General features: G+C 63.9%; 1 protein-coding gene across 1 annotated transcript in view; it reads right to left on the bottom strand.

Moving 5' to 3' along the window:
- HDAC4 (histone deacetylase 4) overlaps positions 1-27842 on the bottom strand; it is a 208652-nt gene that overhangs the window by 23821 nt on the left and 156989 nt on the right. The window contains exons 12-19 of the mRNA XM_036254080.1: positions 24407-24523; positions 24126-24324; positions 21247-21467; positions 14375-14629; positions 11498-11684; positions 9523-9656; positions 8334-8454; positions 3518-3564 (exon numbers count right to left, since the gene is read on the bottom strand). Coding sequence (XP_036109973.1) covers positions 3518-3564; positions 8334-8454; positions 9523-9656; positions 11498-11684; positions 14375-14629; positions 21247-21467; positions 24126-24324; positions 24407-24523 — 1281 coding nt within the window. The remainder of the gene's footprint in view (positions 1-3517; positions 3565-8333; positions 8455-9522; positions 9657-11497; positions 11685-14374; positions 14630-21246; positions 21468-24125; positions 24325-24406; positions 24524-27842) is intronic.

The raw sequence follows: 27842 nt of genomic DNA on the forward strand, positions 1-27842 counted from the left end.
CAGCTGAGCTACACTAACAATTAGCAAAATGAAACGTGAGAGGAATTAAAGGTCTCTCCAAATTATGACCTCATTTTGTGCTGAATTTATTTAGAAGCACCAAATATTTGATAAGTTCCACAGGAACGGAGGCGTGGAGTCGGGGGGCGAGGGGAGTGAGGGTCTCGGGCACAGCCTGGTGGACCCTGCATCACACTCTGCCAGGTGACGGCATGTCTGCCCATTCCACTTCACACAGTGTGTGGGGCACGGACATGTCAGAAACTTCCGTGTGTTGGCTTATTTATTGAGGCATACCAGCTTTTTTTAAGCCCTGGGTAGTGTGGGCGAGAAAGACTTGAGGGCTCGAGTGGGGGGCCAGGAGGAAGCGCGCAGCCCCTGAATGCTGCTCAAGGGCCTGCGGCCGGCTGTGCACACACCCTCGCACCCTGCCCGGCGGAGGCTGAGAAGTTGTGCGGTCACACCGCTGTCCGCCTTTGAGTCTGTGAGTCTATACTGGGACCTCCCGAAACCCACTGCCTCTGAGCACTGGGCCCTGGGGATCCAGAGACAGGTCCCAGCAGTTGACACAGAGGTGTCGTTGCCACACCCAAGCCCGGCCCCCGGCAGGAGCGTCCAGGCACAGGCTCGCCCGGCAGGAGCGTCCAGGCACAGGCTCGCCCGGCAGGAGCGTCCAGGCACAGGCTCGCCCGGCAGGTGCGTCCAGGCACAGGCTCGCCCGGCAGGAGCGTCCAGGCACAGGCTCGCCCGGCAGGAGCGTCCAGGCACAGGCTCGCCTGGCAGGAGCGTCCAGGCACAGGCTCGCCCGGCAGGTGCGTCCAGGCACAGGCTTGCCCCCGCAGGAGCGTCACAGTGCCGGAGAGCGTCCAGGGTCACGTGGGGCAGGAGCGTCCAGGCACAGGCTCGCCCGGCAGGAGCGTCCAGGCACAGGCTCGCCCGGCAGGTGCGTCCAGGCACAGGCTCGCCCGGCAGGAGCGTCCAGGCACAGGCTCGCCCGGCAGGAGCGTCCCGGCACAGGCTCGCCCGGCAGGAGCGTCCCGGCACAGGCTCGCCCGGCAGGAGCGTCCCGGCACAGGCTCGCCCGGCAGGAGCGTCCCGGCACAGGCTCGCCCGGCAGGAGCGTCCAGGCACAGGCTCGCCCGGCAGGTGCGTCCAGGCACAGGCTCGCCCGGCAGGAGCGTCCAGGCACAGGCTCGCCCCAGCAACCACACAGGTCGTCACGTGGGGCAGGAGCGTCCTGGCACAGGCTCGCCCGGCAGGTGCGTCCAGGCACAGGCTCGCCCCAGCAACCACACAGATCGTCACGGGGCAGGAGCTTTCCTGAAGGGAGCCGCGAAACTTCATCTTCGAAGACAGAGGATTTAAAATACGTTTCTGAGGGGGTTGAGCTGTGGCCCGATGAGTGTGACTCCACAACAGCTGTTCCCTGCAAGGACCGAACCTCTGTGTTCTCTGAATGGTTCCCAAATGTCACAGGAACGCTTGTGCTTCCCGCTCTCCACAGCTTTGCTCTCCGACTCCCACACCCGGCTTCCGTGCCAGGTCGCGGTGCTCTGCCCTCCGGGCCAGCCGCTCGCCCGATTCGAAGGTGCCGGCCCTGACCGGGCAGGTGGCCAGTGCCTGTGCCTTCAGGCCAGCACCGTCCCGGGCAGGCCAGCGCCGAGGCTGCGCCTCTAAGGCCTGAGGGCAGTCTGGACAGAACCACTCAGGCTATTTTTCTTCCACAGGCGACGTTTTGGGCTTCAGGGGAGGGAGACTGAGCCAGGTGCTTTGAAGGTCGAAGGTCTCTGTGCGCTGCTCTCCTGCTGCCCACCTGGGCCCTGCACCATCCTGTCCAGAGCCAGGGACAGACCCCAGCCCTTCCAAGGCTCCAAGGCCGAGTGCTAGAAGCACAAGGTTGCGGGGGGGAGTGCAGCCTGGACACACGACCCTGTGGGGAGGCCGCCCTGCTCAGGGTGAGGCGGCAGGTGGTGACTAACCAGGAGTGGCGAGTGGGTGTGGCACTCAGCGCCAGGGCCTTGCTAAGGTACACCTACAGTAATGAAGAGGGGAGCAATGCAGCTCCACTTGGTTTGCAAAGGTCAACCACTTTAACTTGTATTTCATACAGCTGAGGGAGAACGAGTTACACACCTAACACCAGTTTAAAGTAACTCGGGAAGATGGAGCAGCCTCTCCGTACTGCTTCATGATGTTCCCACCCACTGGGGCTCCGAGGGTGGGCTGTACTCTTGAAGACCTCTGGAGGCTGTCCCTGACGCTGGAAGGAGGTGCTGAGGCCCAGGAAGGTGCAGCCGCACCAGCAACTCACTGAGAGCCGGGCAGGAGGGCGGCACGATGCACTCTGCCCTCCTAGAACAGGTAATTAGGACGCCCTGTGGGTGGCACTTTCTAATTACCCGGACACACTCCCTCTTCCCAGACCCGTGCTCCAGAGCATCCCCTGCCGGCAGACCTGGACTGGATCTGGACTGGTACTGGGGGCGGGGGCTTGGGGGTGGCGCCTGGCTAGAGGCCCCACTTAGTTTTCATTTGCAAATTATAAGTCCCACCTTGCCCCTCGCTGGCTGCAGGGCTGCGAGGATCCAAACCTTTTCAAGTCTGGCCAAAAGCTTGCCCTGAATGAAGAGGTTGCAGCCTACTTACAATTCAGAATAAAACAACCCTAGGAGGCCTGGTGGTGGACAAGTAGATGCCGCTGATGCCCTTCCTGACGGGATAATGTTCAAAGCAGCGATTTCTATAACGACTCAGGAAGAAAACAATTTTGCTTCATTTCCATAACAGAATCCAGACCTCGGGCTTCACCCCGTGACCTGCAAACCACATGCACACCCTGCTACACAGCTCCGCCGACGGCCGCTGTCCACTCGGCCATTTCCGGGGCCATGGGGACCTGGTGGCCCACAGACCACCAGAAGGAGGCCCGGCCTCACCTTCAAACTGAAGCTCTGTTCTCGCCCCCGCCCTCCTTCGTCCAGGGGGTGCGCAGGAGCCCTGACCTTCCTGCCAGCCCAGAGAGCCGTCCTAGCTCAGCGCAGTCCCGAGTGTCTCCTGACCGGAAGCGCTCAGAGGCACGGTCACCGGTGGAAAAGCAGTGAGCACGGCCCGGCCAGCAGAACGTCAGGCTTCGCTCTGAGCTTCAGGGGTGATGGGCTGGACATCGGCACAGGACCCACCCATGCCCGGCACGTGATGTCTTTGCCACCAGTCGGGCGAGCGGCCCTTGCTCTGCAGTTGCAGACCAGCCGCACACCTGGTCCCGTTTCCTAGGCGGGCCCTGGTGCCAGACGACCCTCCCCGGGAAGGTGCCCGAGTTCAGCCATCAGACGCTTGCAGGCTCACCAGGCCTTTGAAGCCACACGTGTGAGCAGTGGGGCAGCCTGGCCGCCAGCCCGTTTATGGAAAACACCTGGCAGCCATTATCCACTCTGCAGAGAGCGAGGCAGCGGTTTCTGTGACCACTGGGACCCGGAGAACAAACAGGACATTATTTACACATTAAAGAAATACTTACCCCAACACCGCCGCAGGGCAGCCTGACAAACAGGGAGGTTAGCGAGCCTGTGGGAGAAGGAGAGCCAAGGTCAGAGGCCAAGGTCACAGAGCGCTGGCTGCAGTGAGCACAGCGGGCTCTGGAAGTGCTGCGGGAGCCACAGGCTGCTCCTGGGACACCGGCACCCCCACGGAGGGCGAGCCATTTCTAAGGCACCACTGCACCCCCGTGTGGCTGCCAGCAGGGTGGCATCTGCTGGGCAGTGGGTCCTGGGCCTGCGGGACCCTCCTCACAGGGCCGGGGAGGCACCCGCAGGCGGCTCCCTTCCAGCTGGAGCTGTGCAGCTGTGCATGGTGCAGTCCTGGCTGCTGTCTGCCCAGCCCTCAGCCTCACCGGCCCTCGCGCTGGGTTGAGTCGCAGGAGCAGACCTGCCCGGCCCACAGCCAGCCTCACTGCCTCACCGGCCCTCGCGCTGGGTTGAGTCGCAGGAGCAGACCTGCCCGGCCCACAGGGAGCCTCACTGCCTCACCGGCCCTCGCGCTGGGTTGAGTCCCAGGAGCAGACCTGCCCGGCCCACAGGGAGCCTCACTGCCTCACCGGCCCTCGTGCTGGGTTCAGTCCCAAGGCCCTAGCAGATCCCCCATCTGTAAAAAAGGGGAAGGATCTGAAATATGATGAGCCCTTCAGACATGAGGAATCTTTCTAGAATGTGCATAAAGACCAGCCCCTCCCCCGACAAACACTGAAGTTCCCTTGGACAGTGCGTGATGCTGGCCACCTGGGAAGGCCTGCCTGGCCCCCAGTCACAGGAGCAAGCTCCTCCAGCCCTTTCCGCGTCGCTGCCATCAGAAGACGACCCATCTGACTTCCAGGAACACCCAGGAGGGTGACAGCCCAGCCCCTCGAGTGTCCGCAGTGCCCTCCAGCCCAGCGAGCTCCGTGCCATCGCCAATCGGGAACGCGTGGACTCGGTCACGAGAGGAAGAGAAGCTGCCCAGCAGCGTTTGAACACGAGTCAGGGCTGAGCTGACCTCCGAGAGAGTGGCCAGCGACTGCTGCGTCTGGGACACCCAGACCAATGGCAGTGACGTGTCCGAGTGAGGGCAGCCGTCAGAAACTTCAAGGAGACCGAGCAGGTGTCCTCACAGCCATGTAAACAGAGTTCAGCGCACAGAGCTTGGTGAGAAGGCCAAGTGACTCCCAACGTCACGACTGTAAGCCGCACCCGGCCCGCAGCGGCTGTAGGCGGCTGGTTCCGCGCCGCCGCAGCACCAGGCACAGCAGGGACCTCGCTCCTCCCCAGAAGGACACTCCAGCGGTGAGCGTCGCTGGAAGCACATTTCCTGGAGGACCCTGGAGACTCCGGGGACCAGGCACTGCCCGTCACGCTGTGAGGCCACCTTCTGCGTGTGGCCTCCTCGTCCGTTCCTCCTGCTGAGGCCGCACACGGCCCCCACTGCCCACGGTCCTCACCCTGGAGGCTCTTTCTACAAAGCCTGGCCCTGCAGGTGCCCTTTCCTCTGGGGCCCCGTGGGCCGTCTCGTGCGTGGTCACGTTCTGCCCCTCTTGGCACCACAGCTCTGGCCTCCAGGCTCTCCACGCGCCATGTGTCCATCTGGAGCCCCGTCCCTATGACCTGGGGTGAGGGGCCTGGGCACCCTGAACTTGCCCCACAGCTGAGACAGCTGCCTTTTGGGGGTGAGTAGCAGGATTATCCACACTGAAGGTGTACATGACATCCATGCGGTCTCTCCCACTCCCGTGACCGAGGACAGACCACCCCAGCCCCCTCACGGCCCCCACACTTCTTTGCCTCCGAAGCCACGGGGCTGAGCTTGAACAAGCGTGTGAGGCAGCGAGAACAGTGCAGAGAACACAGTGCCTGCGAGCTGACAGCTCCTGGGCCCCGACAGCGGGGTCTCCCTCCCCCACGCCTGCTGCCCCAGATAGCGGGGGGCTCTGTCCTCCCCCACGCCTGCTGCCCGGACTGAGGGGGGCTCTGTCCTCCCCCACGCCTGCTGCCCCAGACAGCGGGGGGCTCTGTCCTCCCCCACTCCTGCTGCCCCAGACAGCGGGGGGCTCTGTCCTCCCCCACGCCTGCTGCCCGGACAGCGGGGGGCTCTGTCCTCCCCCACTCCTGCTGCCCCAGACAGCGGGGGGCTCTGTCCTCCCCCACGCCTGCTGCCCGGACAGCGGGGGGCTCTGTCCTCCCCCACTCCTGCTGCCCCAGACAGCGGGGGGCTCTGCCCTCCCCCACTCCTGCTGCCCCGACAGCGGGGGGCTCTGCCCTCCCCCACGCCTGCTGCCCCGACAGCGGGGGGCTCTGCCCTCCCCCACGCCTGCTGCCCGGGACAGCGGGGGGCTCTGCCCTCCCCCACGCCTGCTGCCCTGACAGCGGGGGGCTCTGCCCTCCCCCACGCCTGCTGCCCTGACAGCGGGGGGCTCTGCCCTCCCCCACGCCTGCTGCCCGGACAGCGGGGGGCTCTGCCCTCCCCCACGCCTGCTGCCCCGGGGCGCCTGGTGCGGATGAGAAACAGGCTCAGCACAGCAGAGCACCGGCAGGGCGGCCTGGAGCTCTCTGCATGTCCTTCTAAAGCCAGTCAGTGTGGAGCAGCTGTGAGGATGGCGTGGGCGCCCGCCCGTTCACCCGGCAGCAGCCTGGAGGGAGGAGAGGAGCTGCATGGCCAGGTGAGAAGGACAGACAGGGCCCTGGCTGGCCCTCAGAGTCCTGGTTCGGGCAACACGGAGGTCCAGTGGCACCTGGCGTCTCCGTGAAGACGGCCGGCAGGAAGGCTCTTGCCCACACTGACCTGTCCACTGCCTGGATGCTTCTGCTCAGGGAGCACGGCCGCCTGGTGGACCTGCTCTGCTGTCCTGTGGGGTCTGGCTTCTGATCGCTGCGACCAGAACGCTGTGTCTCCCCAAGTTCACGTGGGGCCTGGTGCCCAATGTGAAGGTGCTGGGTGGTCACTGGGTCGTGCGGATGGAGCGCTCATGCGGATGGATCAGAGGCCTTCTCCAGGGCACCCCGCAGAGCTCCCTCAACCATCTGCCACGGGGGACACCGAGAGGACAGCGTGTGCACGGGGGGGGCCCTGCCCCTGGAGGTGCAGCCTCCAGAACTGTGAGCAGCGAGTCCCGTCCATAAGCCCGTCTGTGCTGTGACGGCGGCCGCACCGAGCAGATGGGCAGAACGCCCTGCCCGTGGCCCAGCTGCCGCCTCTGAATCTCCCCTCACGATGGTGGTTCATCCACCGCAGCCTTGAGCAGAGGGGGAGACGGCCCTGCAGGTGCCCGTGCCCCTCACCGGCCAGCAGTCTGGCCGAGCAGACGGGGAGACGGCCCTGCAGGTGCCCGTGCCCCTCACCGGCCAGCAGTCTGGCCGAGCAGACGGCAGGCTGGAAACACCCCCCTCGGCAGCAGCGAGGCCTCGTGCTGACTCCCCAGCAGACCCGCTCTCTGGACCTGCTGGGCGGCCCCAAGGGCTCCCTGCCCCTCTCCTTGACTCCTCTGAAGCACGGCTGTCAGGGCACCATCCTCAGGGAAGGCCTTTGACCCTCCCCTCGCTCGTCCCAGTTCTCGTCACTCTGGCTCTGCTTCCTGGGGACTGCCCCACTGTCCTCCAGCCCGAGGTCTCCATCCCTGGGATGCCGGGCCTGGCGGCTCTCTCTGGACGCCGGCTCCGCACCGGGTGCAGCAGCGCCTCCGCGGGCTTTGCCAGGGCTCTGGTCCCCCACTGCGCCCGGCCTCCCCACAAGCCCACCCTCAGAGCTGTGGTGTCAGGCTGTCTCCCTGCCGAGCCCCTTCCCAGGCAGGATAATCCTGGGTCCTGTGCTGGTGCCTAAGACCAAGGACCTAGAAGCCCCTAGAAGCTCTGGGCAAATAGTGGGCTTATGATCTGTGAGCTCCACTGCTGGGGATCTTGGGGGGCGGTCTGTCAGGGTGCCCTCCCATGTTCTCAGAGCCCACTCCCACCGGTGGGGGCCCCGTGAGTGTGCGCGGGGGAGAAGAAAGGAGGCAGCGGCGGAACCCTGAGACTGCCCGCTGCAGGGCCCGGCGCAGGGCGGAGCAGACTCCCCGCTGCTGCCATGGCAACGAGTGGGAACAGGCCCAGCCCACCCCCTTCCTCCCTGCCCAGTGACCCAGTATCTGAAATTCTCAGGCCCGCTGCCTGCTTTTGCTCCAGATCAGGAAGGAACCCATGGGGGCGTCTCTCCCCGGGGAGAAGAAAACCCATGACCGGTGGCTGTCCCAGTACGAGGTGGCAGAAAGGCCAGAAGTCCGAGAAGGGTCCTGACAGGGTGGGACCTGCCTCTGGGAACCCCAGGGACTGTCCGTGCAGGACCCACTGTGGCGACTCCTCCCACCCCCAGGCAGGACGTGCCTATAGGAGAGTTCTTTCCGTCGGCCCAGAGCCCACTCCCGCATGCGCCGCCAGCCAGAGCCGAAGCCCTGGGCCGAGCACCGCACATCGCAGCGACGGGGCCCAGGCTGGAGCTCCTCAGACTCCAGGCCCATGCAGGCGAGGCAGGCGGCAGGCCGGGGCTCGAGCACCTAACCTCCACCGTCTCAGGTCCTGTGAAGCCGGAGGACACAGGACACAAGCAAGACGCTAGTGCCCGCCGACGGCGAGGGTGAGCGCCCCTGTGGCACCGCAGCCTGTGCGGGCTCGCAGAGGGCTCCCCTGCCTGTGCCCGGAGCCTGGCGGACGACACTGCCGGTCAGGCCGCAGCCTCAAGCCCGGGGCGGGCACCCTCCAGGCCCAGGCACAGAGCTGCCCTGAGCGCACCCAGGCCTGGAGAGCAACTCAGGCAGGCAGGGCGAAGCCTTGTAGTACCTAGGCGCTTCTGACTGTCCAGCTTCTGCCTGTTGAGCGGGTTTGTGCCGTAGAGCAGGGTGTGGGCCTCCGAATGCACTGTCTGCAGCTCCTCCAGCGTGGCCTTCCGTCCACGGATGCACTGTGGGGACACAAGGGGAGAGGGCGCTCACATCTCCCGTGTGCGTGGGGCTCAGGGTCATAGAAAACCGTCACCCAGAGGAAAGGAAACTGTATACGTGCAGAAAACTATTAGGTCTTTGAAAATAAAAAAGCAAACATCACCCAACACAGTATTTTTTAAATGTTTTAGAATATTTGAGGGTTTACATTTTAATTGTAACAGAAACACATTTAAAAAGCAATTCCCATCTTTGACGCTTTAGCCTTAACTGCCCCACACACCACCTGCCTCAGATCACTGCTCTGCGCCCACGCCTGGGTCCGGTCCCACAGAGGACTTGCCACGGGCGTGGGCTGCCTCCGTGTCCTCCCCGAGAGAAAATGGAACCCGAGTCCCCGGGCACCTCCCACGTCAGGGAGACGCCACCGCACAGGCCTCCTGGGGCCGTGGGGGGGACAGGAGCTATTCCTGGGGGTCTCCGAGGCCCCGGCAGCCCTGTGAGGAGCAGGGCCAGGGCTTTGGCAGGAGGAACAGGAATAACAGCTGCGTCCACTGGGGCGATGCTGCCCCCCAGTGGTGAGGTCTGGAGACTGGGAGCAAGTGCCCAGCTCTACTCACGAGTGGGCACTGCCCTCCCCCGAGGACACTTCATACTTGGTGAAGCGCTGGGAACATTGAAGCGAGGGCACTGAAGGAAAAGCACAGGCCCCTCGCCCTGGGGCCTCCCTCCTGCGGCAGAGACCCGCGTGCACCCCGGTGCTGCTGGGGCACAGCCTCAGCAGATGGCCCCAGGCAGCGAGCAGAACGAACAGCCACGGCTTCAGCGAGGGTGTGCCGGATGACAGCAGAGCAGGGGTGCAGGGGAGCAGGGGATGGAGCACAGGGGGACAGGGTACATGGGGAAGGGGTGCAGGCGGCCAGCGGATGCAGGTCAGAGGCGGGCCTTCCTTCAGGGAGGACTTGGGCTTCAGGGACAGTCTGAGCACCCCAAGCTGCCAGGCCTCACAGGGGACATGCTCACAGGCCCTCCCCACGTTGCTCCACACCCCACCCGACTCCCTCCCGCTGCCCTCGGCCCGGCCTCACCTCGCATCTGCTCCGGAGGCCGGTCTCCTGCAGCCGGGACCAGATGCTCTGGATCCTGCCGGCATGCTCGGGGTGGCTGTTGCTGTTCCCACAGGTGCACTGGTGCTTCAGCATCAGCGTGTCGTACACCAGGCCTGTGGGGAGGAGGGTGCCCGTCAGAGTGCGGCTGTGCCGCCGGCCCCGGGAGCTGCGGAGGCGGCCGCTTCTGCAGACATGGACGGAGGCTCACGGCGCGTGCCACCCTGCAGGGACGACTCATTGGAGAAGTCGAGGTTCACCAGGACCCCTCAACTGCTGTTCACAGCGACGGAACCCGAGGAGAGGCCAAGCGGGCGAACTGGCACTGGTGTCGGCGCACACCTGCCCAGCGGTGGCGCCGACAACTCTCCTGCCGGGGCGCCCGCCAGCCTGCACGGCGGGGAAGGAGGCCGCCCTCGGACTCCTGTCTCCCGGGCGGCAGTCTGCGTGCTGCAGAGCTCAGTCACTTCCAGGAGGGAGACTGGTCCCGAAATCCTGCCTCTCCACCAGCCGGCCCTCGAGGGTGGGTCAGAGGGTGACAAGGCGGGTCTCTGCTGGGCTGGGCCCCTGCTCACCTTGGCAGAGGCCAGGACCCTTCCCTGTCCCACAGCCACACTGACTACGGGAGCCTGTGGGGTCAGAGGGTGACAAGGCGGGTCTCTGCTGGGCTGGGCCCCTGCTCACCTTGGCAGAGGCCAGGACCCTTCCTTGTCCCACAGCCACACTGGCTACGGGAGCCTGTGGGCTCAGAGGGTGACAAGGCGGGTCTCTGCTCTGGGCTGGGCCCCTGCTCACCTTGGCAGAGGCCAGGACCCTTCCCTGTCCCACAGCCACACTGGCTACGGGAGCCTGTGCGGTCTCTGGTTTCCTCCTGGGCAACAACACTTGAACTTCTGGAAAACTGCTACTTAAGTTTTTCTCTGAAGTGAACAGTATCCTTTTAAGAGCTGACAGCCCTGCCGGTTTGGCTCAGCGGTTAGAGCCTCGGCCTGCGGTCCGGAGAGACCCGGGTTCGGTTCCCGCTAAGGGCATGTACCTCGGTTACAGTTTGTCCCCGGCCCTGGTTGGTTGTGCGGGTGGCAGCCACTCGATGTGTCCCTTTCACGTCGATGTTTCTCTCTCTCTCCCCCTTCCACTCTATCTGAACAACAAAATGGAAAAATGTCCTCAGGTGAGGATAAAAAAAAAAAGAGCCGACTAAAAGAACTTGGGCATACTCAGATGTAACTGAAAGAAACGAGACACGGCATAAGGACTGTTTGGAGAAGGATGAAACCACTGTGTCGAGATCGTTTCTTAGTGTATCACTGGAAAGAAACATCGGTGACAGAGCTGTCCCTGGCGGGGCGCCCTAGGCTCAGTGCCTTGGACCATCCTGGCTCACTCCTGGCTCGTGGGTGTGGCCTTGTCCCGACTCTGGCAGGGTGAGGGGCAGTGCAGGACGGCAGTCAGAACCAAGACCACTGCCGCAGCACAGCAGGGAGGAAGCAGAGTCCGGGGCTGGCTGGGGGCACCGCGCCAGGTGAGTGCACCGTGCAGGCCGCAGCCGTCACTGGGCCTCACGGCCAAAGCCCTGGATGCAGGCTCAGCTCCAGGGACAGACAAGACAGGGCAGGTTCCCTGTACCTGCTGCCAGGCAGGAAGCAGCCAGCCTCACGCTCATGCTGGCCTGGGGATGGCCTGTTCTCTGGAGAACACTGACTCTGGGAGGGGAAGGTGGGCTTCTGCGCCCAGGAGAGACGCCCCAGGATCACCGACGAAGGGTAGGAGGAGCCTCAGCGAGCCGTCCACTTGCGCCCCCTCCCCAGTTTGAGGCTGTCCAGCCCTCCAGCCCCGGGCGAGGCCTGTCCTCCACACCACGTCTGGCTGGACGCCTCGCCCTCTGGACGGTGCAGGCCCCAGGCGCACCTCCCAGACACTCGCACAGCCAGCCGCCCGCCCGCCCCGCTCACGTTACCTGTGGTGAACCTCGGCTTGCTGGGGGGCTCCTGCACAGACATAGGGAAGGTGGCCGAGGCGGGGGAGGACTGGGCCCGGGACAGCGGCCGGTGGCTGCCGAAGGACACAGGGATGCCGGCGGCGTCCATGGAGGCCTGGTAGCTCCTCAGCTGGTGGATCCGCTGCTGCTCCAGCAGGAGCGCTTGCTGGGGGGACACGTGTGTTGCTGGAGGGCTGGGTGCCCTCTCCTCCTGCATCGCGCAGCCCCCCATCTGCTCACCCCCTGCCGCACACGGTGGCAGCCGGACGGGCACTGATGGCCAGCAGATGCCCTGGCAGCCCCAGGCAGCCCTTCTGGTTGACTGTTGTCTGTTTTGACCAAGAGCACTTGCTCTGTGCCCAGAAACCTGGGTCGAAGAGCCCATCACAGAGGGGAATGCTGACTCGACATCACCTGCCGGTTCCCCGCCCTGGCCCCTCACCGCCCAGGTCCCTGCTCGAGGACAGGAAGGGCTGCCGGAGCAGAGGAGACGTGCCGTCGGGTTCCTGACGCCCAGCCAGCGGGGTGATGGGCCAGGAGGGTGTGGACGGATCTCTGAGGAGGTGGGGCCCACATGGACCATCCCAGGACCCCAGAAAGACCATCTTTCAGCAAAAACCCCAACAAAACAGAGTTCTAAAATGGGTGAATTAAACACAGACTTCCATGGAAAGTTTTTCTTCATAAAACCAGTTTGCACGTGGCAAGTGGCTCCGGTGAGAACAGACAGCACTGGGGCTCATGGCTCTGACCCTCTCGGGGCAGGTGCGTGGACGCTAGGCCCCCGGAGTCCACAGCTGGCTCATCACCTCTCCCCTCTGTGCAGTGAGCCAGGGGAAGGAGCGGCGGAGGCCGGCGGGGCGAGGGGCTCAGACCCAGGGCCACGGAGGGTGAAGTGCGGGGTCTGTGGAGTGGGCTGCTCAGCAGGGCCCGAGGGAGATAGGCCCCGATGGCACACTGGACAGGCCGAGGATGTGTGTCCTCCAGGAGGTGGAGGAAGCCAGAGGGACCCTGCGGCTAGCCCAGCCCCGCCCGAGCAGCTGCTGACCCGGGGGCCACAGGGACAGCACAGCTCCTCGCCCGCCAGGCCCGCCAGGCCCGCCGGGCCCACCGCGAGGTGCGCCTCCGCTTTCCCGAGCCTGGGGGGGAGGCAGGCGCACAGCAGGCTGAGGGCAGAGAGGAAGAGCCCCGAGGGGCACACAGCCAGCTTCACAGCTACCTACCACCAACCAGCCCTCTTCCCAGGACTCGGGGTTCCCACAAACTCAGATACGCCGTCTCACACTGACATCTGCAAGTTGCCACTCGCACCACTGAGTTCCCGGGTAAGGACTTCTGCTAATCACCCTCCAAAGGGCACAGAAAATAAGTGCTTCCAATGATCGTCTTGGGCTCGGGGTACAAGGCTATCCTAAGTAAATGCTGGTGGCTCTGCCATCTACGAGGTGTCTGCCCTAAAAACTCACATAAGTATTTTCCAGTCTCGTATCCGCATCCTAACGACACACTGAATTCCAGCTGTAACGAGATCTGCTTCCTTCCTAGACCCCAGGACTACACTGCGGGGAGCGAAGCCCAAGGAGCCCCCGGCCAGGAGAGCCGCCAGGCTCGTCCCCGGAGCCGCGAAGCAGGAACGGCTTCCTCTGGCCGAGCCTGTCGGTGCTCGTGCGTCCCCAGGGCACTCTGCAGGGCAGCGGTTCCGAGCCGGTGCCGACTGCGGCTGGGAGACGAGCGAGCGGCGCTGAGTGAGGGACAGCACGAGCGGCCGCCCGGCCCCCCGGGGCCCCGAGGGATCTGAGATCCTGTGTCCTAGGTGGTCCCCAGGTGCTGCTGGGGAGGCTGGGGGTCAGCACACTGTCACCTGTCCAGAAAGGAGGGGACGAGCCAGGGGACCTGCACCGGACAGAGCTTGTCGCTGGAGGGCACGCTCAGACGCCAGGTCTCGAGCCCTGGCCCCTGTCCTGCCGAGGAGCAGGCAGCCTCGGAGGAGCACCCAGGCCTCTCACACGAGGCTCCACCTCGCTGGCTGGCTGACCTGCAGTTTTATTTTCAGTGAACCGATAAACCGTTGATCAGACACATGCATCAGCCTCTTGTGAGTTTAGTTATTGGGTGGGTGCCCAGAACCATTACTGGCTCTGGGCACCTGAGTGACATTGTTTTTCTGGATCTGCAAGGACGGTCACTTCCACCTCCTTGGCCCCCAAAGGTCCTGCCTACCTTTGTGATCCGCTAAGAATTAATCTTGCCCTGGCCGGTTTGGCTCAGTGGTTAGAGCGTCAGCCTGCGGACCACAGAGTCGCAGGTTCGATACTGGTCAAGGGCACATACCTCCGTTGTGGTTCGGTCCCCGGCCCCAGTGGGGGTCATGCGGGAGGCAACCAGTCGATGTGTCCTTCTCATGTTGATGTTTCTTTCTCTCTCTCTCTTTCCCTCCTTCCCACTCTTTCTGAAGATAAATGAAAATATATCCTCGGGTGAGGATTAAGAAAAAAAGAAACGATCCCCTTCCCCCACTGTCAATGCCCATGCTGGGTCCTGCCCACACTTGCACCTATGCTGACCTCAGCCTGCAGACCTGAAGGAACCGTCCCCAGGGAGTGCGGGCCAGTGTTGGCTGGAAATGGCAGTGTGTCCAGACACAACCGAGGTAAACAGGGACTTCAGTCACCTCCCACACCACCCAGATGGGCGAAGACTGGGCAGGAGGGAGTGGGCGAGACCCTTCGGTTCCCACTGCCCACCAGGAACAGGGCCACCGTGTGAGCGGGGCCTGTCCCTCCCGCCCGCCCCTCCAGCTCCTGTCCACGCCCCTTCCCTGTGCGGCTTCCCCCCCTGCCGCCCCCGCGTGGTCACCTGTCTGAAGAGCAGCTCTTGCTCGGTGGGTGGGCGCTGGCCCGGCTCCGTGTCCCGGGGCGGCTCCTCCTCGCCGTCGCTCTCCGCGGGCTCCTGCTTCACCTGCACGGCGACCAGCTCGTGTGCCTCCTTCTGCCCGGGGAGCCGGTCCAGGTAGGGCTCCTCCAGGAGGGCCTGGTGCTCGCGGAGCTCCTCCTCCGTCTCCTCGGGGTGGCTCTCGGGCTGCCGGGCCGGCTCGCTAGCTTTGGGGATCATCTGCGGAGGTGGGGGTGACGTCAGGGCAGCCAGGGCGACTGAGACCATCGCAGCAGAAAAGTGCCTCCCTGAGACTGCCTCTCAGAGACGTGGACGACTCTGGATGGCCTGTCAGAAGCACAGGCCCCGGCCCCTGGCCGGCCACGCACTCAGACACGTGTGCCGGGCGCTGTCCGCGGTGCTGAGAGACGCCAAGGCCCCGACAGGGGAAGGAGACAGACTGCATTGGGCTTGAGCTCACGCAACTGTGTGCCAGGTGAGAGAACAGCAAGGGCAGCCAGAGGTGCCTGGACGCGAAGGGAGGAGGCCAGCGCCACACCACAGCTGCTGAGGGACGTCGCCTGCCCTCCTGCCCAGAGCCCAGTCACTCAGCTGGCCTAAGAAGTCCCCTTCCCGTGTCCGTCCTAGTGTAGCTGAGGTCCTGACAGGAAGGGATGGGCAGAGTGCCTGTATCCTCCTCCTCCTCGGTCTCCCCTAAATGACCAGGACCCAGACCCCGGCCCAGACTCTCAGAGCTCAGAGCCGACACAGCGACGGGCTCAGACAGAGGTCACGACACAGCGTGGAGGCTCCAGTGTGTGAACTTCGCCCTGCAGACCACAGGCACGAGAGGCTGTGTTATCTCAAAAGGGGGTTCATGCCCCTGCCTGTACATGGTCAGACTGAAGATGGGTCACTAGAAAGTGACACTCTGGGCCTCACCCAGGCTGAGTGGAAGACTAGCAGAGGAGCTGGGTCCAGAGAGAGGAAGGAAGGGCCGCAGCGGGGTGGGGGTGGTGGTGGTGGTGGTGGTGTGGACAGAGGGAGGGAGGGCCGCAGGGGGTGGTGGTGGTGGTGGTGGTGTGGACAGAGGGAGGGAGGCCGCAGGGGGGGGGGGTGGTGGTGGTGGTGTGGACAGAGGGAGGGAGGGCCGCAGGGGGTGGTGGTGGTGGTGGTGGTGTGGACAGAGGGAGGGAGGCCGCAGCGGGGTGGGGGTGGTGGTGGTGGTGGTGGTGTGGACAGAGGGAGGGAGGCCGCAGCGGGGTGGGGGTGGTGGTGGTGGTGGTGGTGTGGACAGAGGGAGGGAGGCCGCAGCGGGGTGGTGGTGGTGGTGGTGGTGGTGGTGCGGACAGAGGGAGGGAGGCCGCAGCGGGGTGGTGGTGGTGGTGGTGGTGTGGACAGAGGGAGGGAGGCCGCAGCAGGGTGGGGGTGGTGGTGGTGGTGGTGGTGCGGACAGAGGGAGGGAGGGCCGCAGGGGGTGGTGGTGGTGGTGGTGGTGGTGGTGTGGACAGAGGGAGGGAGGCCGCAGCAGGGTGGGGGTGGTGGTGGTGGTGGTGGTGCGGACAGAGGGAGGGAGGCCGCAGCGGGGTGGTGGTGGTGGTGGTGGTGTGGACAGAGGGAGGGAGGCCGCAGCGGGGTGGTGGTGGTGGTGGTGGTGGTGGTGTGGACAGAGGACAGCTGCTGCCCAGGAGACGGCTGCCAGGCGGCATGGGCAGGGCGCACCGCGGCTCAGAGAGGCTGAGATCCAGGTGCCTGTGGACCCGTGAGCAGCTGTCGCATGGGAAGGAGACCCCCGTGGGGGTACAGGAGACAGGTCCGGGCTGAGAGGGCTGCCAGGAGGAACTGAGCAGTTGGGAAGTCGAAACCTGGGAGCAGAAGCTCACAGATGGCTCAAGAGCCTGTCCTGAGAGCAGAGGCCACACAGACAAAGGGAAACTCGCCAGCACAGCCAGAGGCCGGGAGAGGAAGACGGACCACCGGATCCTGCCTGGCGAGGACTGGAGGACACTGGGCACCGGCAGGCTCAGGCTGGGACACTGGGAGGCATGCAGGCCGGAGGCCCTGATAGAGATGCTCTCCCACACGCTCTGCCGAGAGGTGTCTGAGCAGGTGGGAGCAGGTGTGGGGGAGCAGGAGGCTGTGGCCACCTGGGCGTGACCTGGGGGTGACTCCGCAGGGAGGTAACCAGAGACTAGGGTAACCCAGGGCCCATTCTGCAGCCGCTCCTGAGGCCCAGCTCTGAAGTGGGTGTGTCTGCAGACAGAGCGCTGGTCCCTCCGGAGGGAGGCCGGGGGACCGTGACCAAGGACCACAGGAGCACGCGGGGAGGCTGGTGCTGAGAACACAGCACTACACTGAGGGTGAGCGTGGCCGTGAGGACGTGAAGAGCAGACGCTCCGAACCTTGCCCTCTTCCCTCATTTTCTTCTAAATTTCAAACCTACAATTGTCCCTCGCCACTTCGCGTTTCGACTTTTGCGGCTTTCGCCCTATTGCAGTTTTTCAAATACGTTCGTTAAAAAGTTGATCGAGAGTGAAAATAATACAGCGCACGCTCGGCTGTCCGAGGCAATTATACACCCTGTATTGCAATTAAATTAAAGTTACTGTACGTGTGGGCTGTAGGCCCATGTATTCCAGCACCCCAGGACTCCTTCAACGCCAGGCGTACCCGCTAGAGTCTGGAGCTGACCAACCGCGGTAGATGAGGGATGACTGTACTATATTGGAAAAACCCGCGATAGAGTGAAGTCGCGAAAGTCGAAGTGTGAAGTGGGAGGGACGACTGTATCTAACAAAGAACCCACTTGGCGGGAACTCATTTACCGCAGCAGAGTCTGGACCTGATCAACCACAGTGCACGAGGGCCGACTGCAGACACATCTAGAATCACCCAGAGCCCACGTCCTCCTTGCACGGCAGTCAGCGGGCGCAGGGACAGAGGCGACCGCTCCGGCTGGCCTGCCCGAGGGCTGCTTGCGGCTGTGGGGTCAGCCAGTCTGCCCTCCGCACAGAGCTGGGAGCACCCTGGGGAGCTCACCGGCAGGCCCAGGGACTGTCTGCTGTGCTGTACGAAGTCAAGTTTTCTCAGTTGCCGGTAATGCCAAGAAATGGCCCTTCTTGGTCCAAACCAGGTCAGGCCACTGCTCACACGTGGTGCTTGGGTGGCCTGTCTGAAGCTGCTGTGTCCAGAAGAGTCCGCCGTGTCAAGCCCCCCCACACACCCTGTCTGGGGCAGGTGCTGAGGAGGCCGGTGGTGTGGGTGGACTCTCCGTGGGGCGGGGCTCCCGCTGCTGCCAGTGTGCACCTGGGCTGGCTCTGTCCCCCTGCCAGTGCACGTCCCGGGCTCCCTCCCACATGCAGTCACAGCTCTCCTGCGGGGCAGCAGTGTGGAGCCTTAGGGAGCCCCTGAGGCACGCCCGCTCCTGCAGCCCTCGGGAAGGGGGGGCGGCTCTGGGCCACTGGGGGAGGAGAGGGGCTGGGAGATGGCGAGGCCCCGCAGCAGCTGTGCCCGGAGGAGCAGAGCAGAGGGACACGCAGCCGCCTGCTCACGGGCAGGTGCCCAGGGCTCCCGCTGCCCCCTCCAGCGCCCTCAGGCAATGGGGGCGCCATGCAGACTGCAGGCCTGCAGAGCAGCTGGAACAGCTGGGCTTCCACGAGGTGCCCAGGCAGGCAGAGGCTCAGAAGTCAGAAGGCCCAGAACACTGAGACCCCGTGTCCTGAGGGGTTCTGGGCAGGGACACCTGAGCTGCCGCCAGCTCCTTAGAGCTCAAACAGAGGCTCCCGAGTGTGGCCTCAGGACAGAGGGTGCCCGGGAGGGTCACCAGCGTAGCTGCAGGTGGCCTGCGCCAGCAGCCTCACGGGTGCAGGAGTGTCACAGCTGCCAGGGCTGGCTCAGCGGTGACATGGGTGCTTGTGCAGCCGCTCCTTGGGCCAGGTCTGTCCCTCCCTGTCGATGACACGCTACTCTGCTTCCCACTGGCCACATGGCAGAGCCCGCAGTGGGAGGAACATGTCAGGCAACATACTGGTGGAGACGCTGGCGAAGCACGCTGTCTCCTCGTGGCCTCTGGGCTCAGGACCCCGCGCGCCAACAATTCTCTGAAGCCGGACTGCAGCTCAGGGCAGAGCCCCGGAAGCAGCTACGTCTCATGGTGTCGGCCATGCTGGTGATCAGACCACACGAGCAGCAGAGCCCCAATCTCCGTGCTCAGACCTGGGGAGGTCGGGTGCGAGGGAAGTGCTTCCAGCCCAGCTCCACAGGGCTCAGCTCTGCGCAGCTCAGCCAGCTCCACGGGGCTGCCGCAGCGCCGCCTCCCGCCCTCAGGGCCTGCGCGTCCCCTCTGCCCCGCACACTGCCCCGCACACTGCCCGACAGCCCTCGCCCGAGGCCAGCCATCCCCTCGCACGGCAGCGCTCTCCAGACCGGCCCTGCGCGAGCCTTTCCTGAGCTGACACTGCCAAGGCCAGGGCCACAGGGTGGCTGACACCGATCCAGAGCGCGGTGATGGCCCCGGGAAACCGGCTCCTCCTGGGTCCGGCTGCCCTGCCTGGCGGGTGTTCTCAGCCGATGGTCGTTCCCTTGCTGTGGACCTCGGGGAAACGACAGTGGTCGCATCGGCTGCTGCCGTCTCTCCAAGGGTGACACTGTTGACACCGCTGCCCTGGGGATGAGTGACAGCAGACCATGCAAGCAAGGCCACCCCCCCCACCTACAGGCGTGGTGCGGGGACCCTGCCAGGACCTGGGCTCCAGTGCCATTGGGCAATGAGCCCCAGGAGCAGCCCAGTCCAAGACAAAGGGCAGAGACTCGACGCCAGACGGCACTGGGCACGAGAAGATCTCGGCTCCCAAGTGCCGGGAAACGGAGCATGAACATGTCAGTCACGTAGCAGAACACAGGAGGGGACCCAGCTTCCGGATGGCTCTGTTCAATGACACACCTGAGAACAGTTGTTTCCTGCCTTCAGAGCCCCTACCCGGCCTCTCAGGTGACGACATAGCAAAGCAGCTGGCTGGACGAGGGAAGCCCAGTTCCCCAGGAGCAGTCCTCTCCTCCAGTCAGGGCGGGCTCTGTGCGGCCTGGTGGGAGGGCCCGGGGCCAGGGCTCTGGGGGTGGGGCGGAGCCCATTTCCCAGTGCCCAGCGGGCAGAGGGGTCTGAGCTTGGCTGCCCTGGGCAGCTGGCCATCAGGAGCAAATGCCCATGGCCCTGCCACAGGGCACACTGGGTGACTAAGGCAGCGTGGCTGTCATCCCCGCTGTGGGCCCTTTGGGGAGCAGCCCCAGGACAAGCTGGCATGTCAACAGCAACTCTTGACAAACCGCGCCAGCACCCGGCACCGTGCCAGGCAGCTGGGCCCGCAGGGAGCGCACCGTCCCTCCGCAGGGGCTGGCACGCCAGCGGGGAAGCAGACAGGACGCAGAGGGAGACGTGGGTGCTGCGGACAGCGGGCAAGGCGCCACGAAGGGCCTCACGAGTGGCCAAGGCCACGCCGACACAGGCAGTGGCGTGGGAGACGCTCCTCTTGAGACGAGCCTCCTGACCCGCTCCTGACGGCCGGGACGGAGGCTGGCGGGCGCAGGGCAGGGCGGGCTCCCTTCACCTCCCCCCTCGCAGCCGTGCGGACCCTTCCAGTCTCATCCTGGTCCCCCCCCACTCCTCAGGGAGCGGAGACAAGAGCCTCACCCTGTGTGACAAGTGGACTGATGACAGTCTCCCCGAAGGAGGGGACGTGACCGGGTTCAAGTCTGCCACTCCTCAACCTGCCCAAGTCCCCAGCGTTCTCCTCAGAAGTCTCCAAGGCGACCTCTGGCGCCTCATCCCTTCCTTCTAACAGCTTCCCAGACGCGTCCCTCCCGCCCCAGAGCTCACTTCACACTGTGGCCACCGGCCGCCGACAGCTACGCGCCACTGCCTCCAACTCAGAACGTCCTCCCCGGCCCTGGCGCCCACCAGTCTACCTGCCTGGGTGGGATCGCACCCGGAACCCCACGAGACAGCACTGCTGCCAGGCTGGTCTCACTCGGCATGTGTCTCGAGCGAGCACCAGGCTCCGCTCCGCAGCTCGAGCTGACGTGCAAGGCCCGGCTGTGCTCTTCTGTTCGACCGTCACCCGCCGTCCCACCGCCGTGTGCGGGCCCCCGTGTGTCCCGTGGTCAGCTCTCCTGGGCACAGGCCTAGCAGGGGCCTGCTAGTCACAGCGACTCTGTGCTGGCCCTGGGAGATCGGGACCGTGTCCCACGGGCTCGCCTCGTTCTCTGACACTGAAGACGCTACTGCAGACGTCAGCACTTGGGAAAGTGACTCGAGATCACTCTTCCTGCTTCACCCACGAGCACAGCCTTTCCTACCACTTCCTGCTGGGGCGGCCCTGCAGAGACTGGGGATTCCGGGAGCGAGGACCTCTGTGGGCTGGCCTGGGCGACACTCGGGCGATGTTATTGCACCAGGCAAGCACACTGCATGTGCCAAGTCATCTGGAAAGGTGCTTCTGGGTGCTTCTGGGAGCGTCGGGCACCGTAAGTTGGGGGCTTTCTGTTTGAGTTTGTGTAGAGACAATGGGTACGCTTAAGAAACACGTGTTGACGGAGTGAACTGACTGCAGTGATACACACGTGTCACATGCCTAACACTGACCAGGGACTCAGGCACTGGCCGTGCCAACGCCGGGCATCCCCAGGAGGACGGGCCGCTCCACGGGCCAGCTCCACACAGCCCCTGCCGCGGCGGGGAAGCCTGAGACCCGCGGCTTCTCTCTGGCTGCTGGCCTCGCGAGGTCAGGAAGGAGGGCTCCGGACGGCGAGGCCGCAGGGGACGCTAACGGGCGCGAGGCCGCGGAGGCCGGGCGCAGACCCACCTTGTTCATGTGCAGCTGCTGCTGGAACTGCTGCTTGTGTTTCTCCAGAAACTGCTGGTGCTGCTGCTGGACAACCAGGTGCTGCAGGGCCTGGGCGTTCTGGGGCAGCGGGGCCGACTGCGTGCGCCCCAGCGGGCGGTGCTGCCGCAGCTTGTGGATGGACGGGGGCACCCGGTCCGCGCCGACCAGAGGCTGTGTGTGCAGGGGCAGTGCGCCCAGGCCTGAAAGATACCAGTCTGAAGATAACACGGAGGGAGCAGCAGAGGAGAAGAGGAAGAGGAGAGGGGAGAAGGCTGTTGAGTGACTGAGGAGCCGCCTTGAGCTGCAGCTGCCAGCCCAGGTGCCCCTCCCTAGAACCCAGCAGGGGGTGGCCCCAGGCACACAGGGAGCGCCCTGAGCTGTCACTGGGAGGGTGCTGTCTCTGACACCCAGGTCAAAGCCATCCACAGGCACTGCACGTGACAGGCCTTGGAACAGTGCGTCCCGCATGATCGCCCTCCGAGGGGCCCAGGCCGTCACGGGCTTTGATCCGACAGCACTGCGGGCAGGGAGCATGGCACACGCGACCTGGGGAAGGCGTGGGGGCTCTCCCTGGACGGTCACGGGAACCCAACGTGAGACATGAGCTGGCCTCAGTGGGCAAGCTCTTTAGGGCCTCCTGAAGCGCTGACTCATGCTCAGAGGGCATCACCACTTAACATCCTGATGGACACGATCAAAATCTCTTTCCACAACTTTCTAAAAGGCTTTGCCAACTTCCAAGCCCGCTGGCCGCACAGGCCGGCGCTGCCCCACACCTACACCGGCTGAGTGCCAGACTTGAGTCTGCACTGCCAGGAGGCTCTGGCTTCATCTGCATCCGAATCTCGGCTGAAACTGCAACCTCTCCCCACGAACCCAGGAAGTCTGACATTTTTCCTTCTAGGCTCTTCATCCGACTTTTTGTTTGTAGACTGTTGTTTAGGTCACTGACCACTTTCCAAGATTCTGTGAGCAAAAGGGTCCAACAAACCCCTTCCCCTGCTACCTGGGTATGTTCCCCTGACAACTCGAGCCAAACAAACAGTAAACATCACTTAGGCCCCTGGTGAAGGGCATCCGGCCCAGAGAAACGGCAAATGAATTGAGCATACCAGCTCTTGGCTAGACTGACTCGCTAGGCACCTGCACCTGCTCCTCTCCGTAGCCTTCTTCCCACCTAGCCACCTGCTGAGTCCCACCTTAGGCCTCTTGTCCAAGAAGCATTCCCTGAAGCTCACCCGCCCCAGCGCCCAGACTCCTGCACACGCCCAGCTACCAAGCGTGGGGCCCATCTCTTGGGGCCTGGACCATAGGAGACACTGGTCTGAAGGTTCTACTCGCTGGCCACACTGGCACTGTGCTTGGCTGGGTAGCCAGGCCACGCAGAGCCCATGGTTCCGTGTGGAGCTGCCGAAACAACCCAGGGCCCTGCAAACAGTCTCCTTCTCGCCGGGAGTGCCCACTCTCCTGCGCTGCCCTGGCTGGCTGCTGGGCTCGGCTGGGGAAGCTGGGACTCTGCTCTTCCTGTGACGGTGGCACTGCGTGCGGCTGCCTCACAGGGGGATGATGATCGGGGACGGGCGGCCACACGGGGGCTGACACCTCAGGGCCCTCGGGGGGGGGCACAGCACTGAAGCCCGCACCTGTTCGCACGACCCAGCCAGCTGCTCCGCCCACAGGAGCCTGTTTCCAGAGCAATGTGGACAGAGCTGGCCAGTCGGTCAGCGTCCGTCTGTCCACTGAGATTATCAGCAACAAAGTTTATCTGTGGACCGACCACTCGGAGAAATGTAGATGAACTGACCAAGGGAACCTGCGGTCACTCTTCCTGGGTCTGGCTCAGATATAGTCACCTCAGAAATGGTGACTCTCAGGGGTTCAATCACAGAGAACATTTACTGCACCCCTGCTCAATGCATCCCACACTGTGGGAGCCGGGGGCGGGGACGGCAGAGCTGTGGGAAAACGCAGGTCTGGGCTCCAGGAGGAAGGTCCCACAGACAAAGGCCGTGCCACAGAGGCTGACAGGGAGCCGCAGTGGGTGCGGGCCCAGCACGTGGTCGTAGGACGGGACTCAGGACAGGGCTTCCAGCACTACCCTGAGGGCCACTCGGCAGGAAATAGCCTAGACACCTGGAGCCTTGGAGCTCTGGGGCCCTAGGCGGGTGGTGTCCAGCCGAGAGCTGGGCGTTACCCCCGCCAGCCGCCCAGAGCTCTGTGCACAGAGAGACCGGTGCACTGCTCCGCACCGGCAGCCGTGGGACACTCGCTGTACCCACGTGTGACTGGAGGGGTTTCGACCGAGTGCTCAAGAGGGACAAACGAGCACAGAACAGGGAGACACACCCAGTGCCCGCCAGACCCACAGGTGCCCGGCTCGGGCTCTGCCGCCTGTGGCTCCTGCGCTCCCCGAGGTCAGACTCTGGAGGTGTGGCATTGAGGTGACTTCTGAGCAGAGAGGTGCCAGAAGCGACATGGAGCCGGGGACAGTGCCCAGACGAGGATGGGCGACCACAGCCCGCGCACCCCAGCGCTCTCGCTGACCCTGCGCCAGCCCCACTGCTCTGGGTGCAGCTGTCCCTCAGCCGGCACTGTCCGCGCCATTTACTGCTCCCGGCTCGGGGCTGTGCTCCCGGCTCGGGGCTGTGCTCCCGGCTCGGGGCTGTGCTCCCGTCACGTGCTCAGCCTCCTCTCGAGAGGGCAGGACCCGAGACCCACATGTCGTCCACCCGGCTCTGCGAGGGCAACATGGTGCGCCACGTCACGTGCTCAGACGTGGGCAGCAAGGGAACAGGCTGGACAGGCCTCTGGCCGGGCCCCAGGAGCTGGCAAGGCCCGAGGCTGCACTCAGCGCTCACCTGTGACGAGGGCCGTCTGCGCGGGCTGCTGCTCCAGTAAGACCATGTGCTGCAGGAGAGGGCTGTGGGCCGCCCCGCCGTCCCGCTCCAGGGGCGCCGTGCTCAGGTAGGGTGTGAGGTGGGTGCCGGGGAAGAGGGACAGCCGCTGCTGAAGGGCTGGGAGAGCCAGTCGCTCGGCTTCCTGCTGGCCTGCTGCCCCCTGGGGAGGCATAACGTCGATGTCCAGGCTGCGTGCCCGTGACGGCCGCCCCACGCTATGCAGACCCTCGGAACCTACTTACAGCGGAAGGGCCGGTGGCAGGAAGTCCCAGAGTGATGTTGGGCAAGGATGGTGACGTGTAGAGGGGGAGTGGGGCCACGGAGCCTTCTCGAGTCACCAGTCTGTGTGCCAAGCTGGTCTGGGGACAGAGCACAGGACGGCCATCACAGTCTGCTCCCTCCAGGTGTGGGCAACCACACCAAGGGGAGGGACGACAGAAAACAAGAGCTGGGAAGGTCTTTCCAAACATAACCTCAGAGGCAGAAACCAAGGACTGAAATATAGATGGAAAAAAAAAATCTCACATTAAAGGCAAAGAATGGCGCCCACAGCGCTGGCCGATGCAGGACAGACAGAGGACGACACACAAAGAGCTGCGAATCGAGCACAGTTACAAGCAGAGGCTCCTGTGTGGGCCCCGGAGTCATGTTCGTGGGAGCCGTTAGTCAGAAGGAGCTGCAGACCCCGCACATCTCGGCAGCAGACACTGCCAAGTGCGTGGCGAGAGCGAGAGCGAGAAGGCACAGGGAGGGTGAGCGGGCAGCGTCTCCCAGGAGTGAGCACTAAGACATTTAACATCTATTTTTGCTTCTAGAATACATATACTTTGATAAAAAAAAAAAAAAAAAAAGGCTCTATATTAAGCAGCACACCCCTGCACAGCACTCTCAGCAAACGTCGCTGAGCCGGGAGCAGTGGGAGGTGACGGCCACGGGGCGGGAGGGAAGGTGGCAGAGTTGGCAGGACGGAAGCAGCAGGAGGGGTGAGCGTCCCGCCCTCCTTGCATCCTTCTCAAGTGGCTGCTGCGGCAGCAAGGGTGAGAACCCTCCCATTTCCCGGGGATCCCTCTGGGCTGAAAGCTGTGATGCTACTGCAGACAGTGGTGACTGCAGCCCCGTCGTCCTTCGGGGACAAGGGCCGACTCGCAGGGCCCATGAGTGGCCGTTCCTGCCCTGCAGACTCCCCAGGTGGCTATGCTGATGGTCTCGCATTTCGGCGGCATCGGGAAACACACACCCCTCACATTCTGTGTCGCTCTGCCAAAGGAGGAGCAGGAGGGCGGCCCTCAGGGGAAGGACTCAGCGCAGCCCCAAGACTGGCTGCAGCCGAGCAGTCACTCGCGTAGCAAGTGGTGCAGGGACGATGGGAGGGCGACTGCGACAGGCTCCCCCACACACGAGGTCAGGTGCAGGGACGATGGGAGGGCGACTGCGACAGGCTCCCCCACACACGTGGTCAGGTGCAGGGAAGGCCAACAAGCTACGCTCCGGGGAGCAGACTGGGATTGCCAAGGAAACCACGGCCGCTGGACCACTTCTCCAGGAACGGAGCGAACAGACGTCTACTGCTCCCAAGGTGGTAACTTCCTCTTTATAAACAGGGCTACTTTTTCTTTAACCTAGGTTATTTTTAGAAACAAAGCTGCCCTGAGAAATATCTGGTAGGTGGATTTGCCCTGAGTCTTCAGTGTCTCCACCAGCTTCCCAGTTCTGTGTCAAGTCCAGGGCTGGGTCAGAGAGCCTGATGCACCCCGCCAGACACGCCCCCTCCATCCCAGGCTGTCCTGTCACAGGCACGCCCCCACCGCAGGCACACCCCATCTCAGACACGCCCTCTTTGCAGGCACGCCCCATCTCGGACACACCCCCACCAGACACGCCCCCCTCCATCCCAGGCAAGTCCTGTCACAGGCACGCCCCCACCGCAAGCACACCCCATCTCAGACACGCCCCCATCGCAGGCACGCCCCATCTCGGACATGCCCCCACCAGACACGCCCCCCTCTATCCCAGGCAGGACACACCCCTGCCAGACACGCCCCCACCGCAGGCACGCCCCATCTCAGACACGCCCCCACCAGACACGCCCCCCTCCATCCCAGGCAAGTCCTGTCACAGGCACGCCCCCACCGCAGGCACGCCCCATCTCGGACACGCCCCCACCAGACACGCCCCCCTCCATCCCAGGCAAGTCATGTCACAGTCATGCTCATCTCAGGCACTCCCCTGTCACAAGCGGCCCCCATCACTGGCTTGCCTGGCCCGTTACAGGCGCACCCCAATCATACCCAGCCTTCTGAACTGGGTGGAGCTGCTGTCTGCTGAGCTCCGCGCCTCCCTGCCTCCCTCCCACACAAGGACCCCCACCTTCTGGGGACTGCTAAGCAGGAGGTTCTCAGGGAGCCGTCCGACCCCAAACAGGACACCCACGTACCATTCCATTTTCCAGGACTACCCTGCTGATCACAGTGAGGATCCAAGGCAGAGCATGAGCTGTCCTCACGTTTTTTGAGAACCCCCTCACATCTCGTATTAATTTGCAGTAAATTTATATTAACACGTGACTTGGAAAAATTAACACAAAAGTTAAGTGGGAACTGTGTAGACCCATCCAAATAAGAGGCCCTGACAACATGAAGCATGAGGCACACACCTGCCCACTTTAAGTAACGGTCAGGACCCAGGACTGATACTGCCCACACGTGGTGATCCTGCCGCCTCCTCCTGCAAGCAACTTCTAGGCTGACCTCTAAGCAATTTCAGATAACCCTGCACTGCGACCTCCTCTACCCAGGACACGCAGGTGCACAGGCAAGTTGAAAAGGAAAGGTCGTAACGGAAAGAGCTGCAGAAGAAGAAAGAATTCGGAGGAGGTGGGGTCAGGCAGACTAAGCAGTCATCTTAGTTTCCAAAACCCTGCTCATGCACCAAGTGTCTGGGAACCGGCCAGCCCTCTGGAGGGCAGGCTCACTGCTGAGCACCTGAGGAGGAGAGTGAGATGCTGTCTGCAACAAGGGCCGCCTCCTGTGGGCAGAGAGCGCACAGACCTCCCGCGGCAGAGCTGTCTGGGTGTGGAGCGGACGGTAGCTCTGCCCAGTTCACTGGACACTCGGTGCTGACGCAGTTCTCACGAGCTCCCAGCCCACATCCCACTCAGCAGAGTTCTCTGCCTTCCCCAAAACTGGTCCACTGGAGTCCCTCTCCCAGCCAGTATGGGTGGAGGTCCTGGCGCCTACTGCCAGGAAAGTCACTCTGACTCAGGTCTGGTCAAGGGCAGGGCAGGGCCGACAGCTGGCCCTGCGGCCCACCACCTAGCTGAAGAAATCGTCCACCTCTTCTCCAGGAGACCTCTCCTCTCTGCCACCCCTGCATCTGATGTGCCCTCCCCGTGGTCCCAGAACCCTCTCTGCACCCCACGTGAGGCCAGCTGACACCTGGACCACCTGCCAGCGTGGCTCCAGTGTTCCCTGAGACAGGGACATGTGGCCTGTGGGCTGACATTTTAAGTTGTGCATTTGTCAATACACAACAGATATGTCAATCCTCAGCAGGAACTCCAGTGTGCTCCTGCACCCAGCGCCACGCAGAGCCCATGCTGCACGGGAGTGGTGGCTGGCACATCAGTGTGCCGTTGCGTGAGGATGGACCTGACGCCCCTGACCATGCCCTCCCACGGGG

This window comes from Molossus molossus, unplaced genomic scaffold (assembly GCF_014108415.1).
Source record: "Molossus molossus isolate mMolMol1 unplaced genomic scaffold, mMolMol1.p scaffold_m16_p_11, whole genome shotgun sequence".
NCBI lineage: Eukaryota > Metazoa > Chordata > Mammalia > Chiroptera > Molossidae > Molossus > Molossus molossus.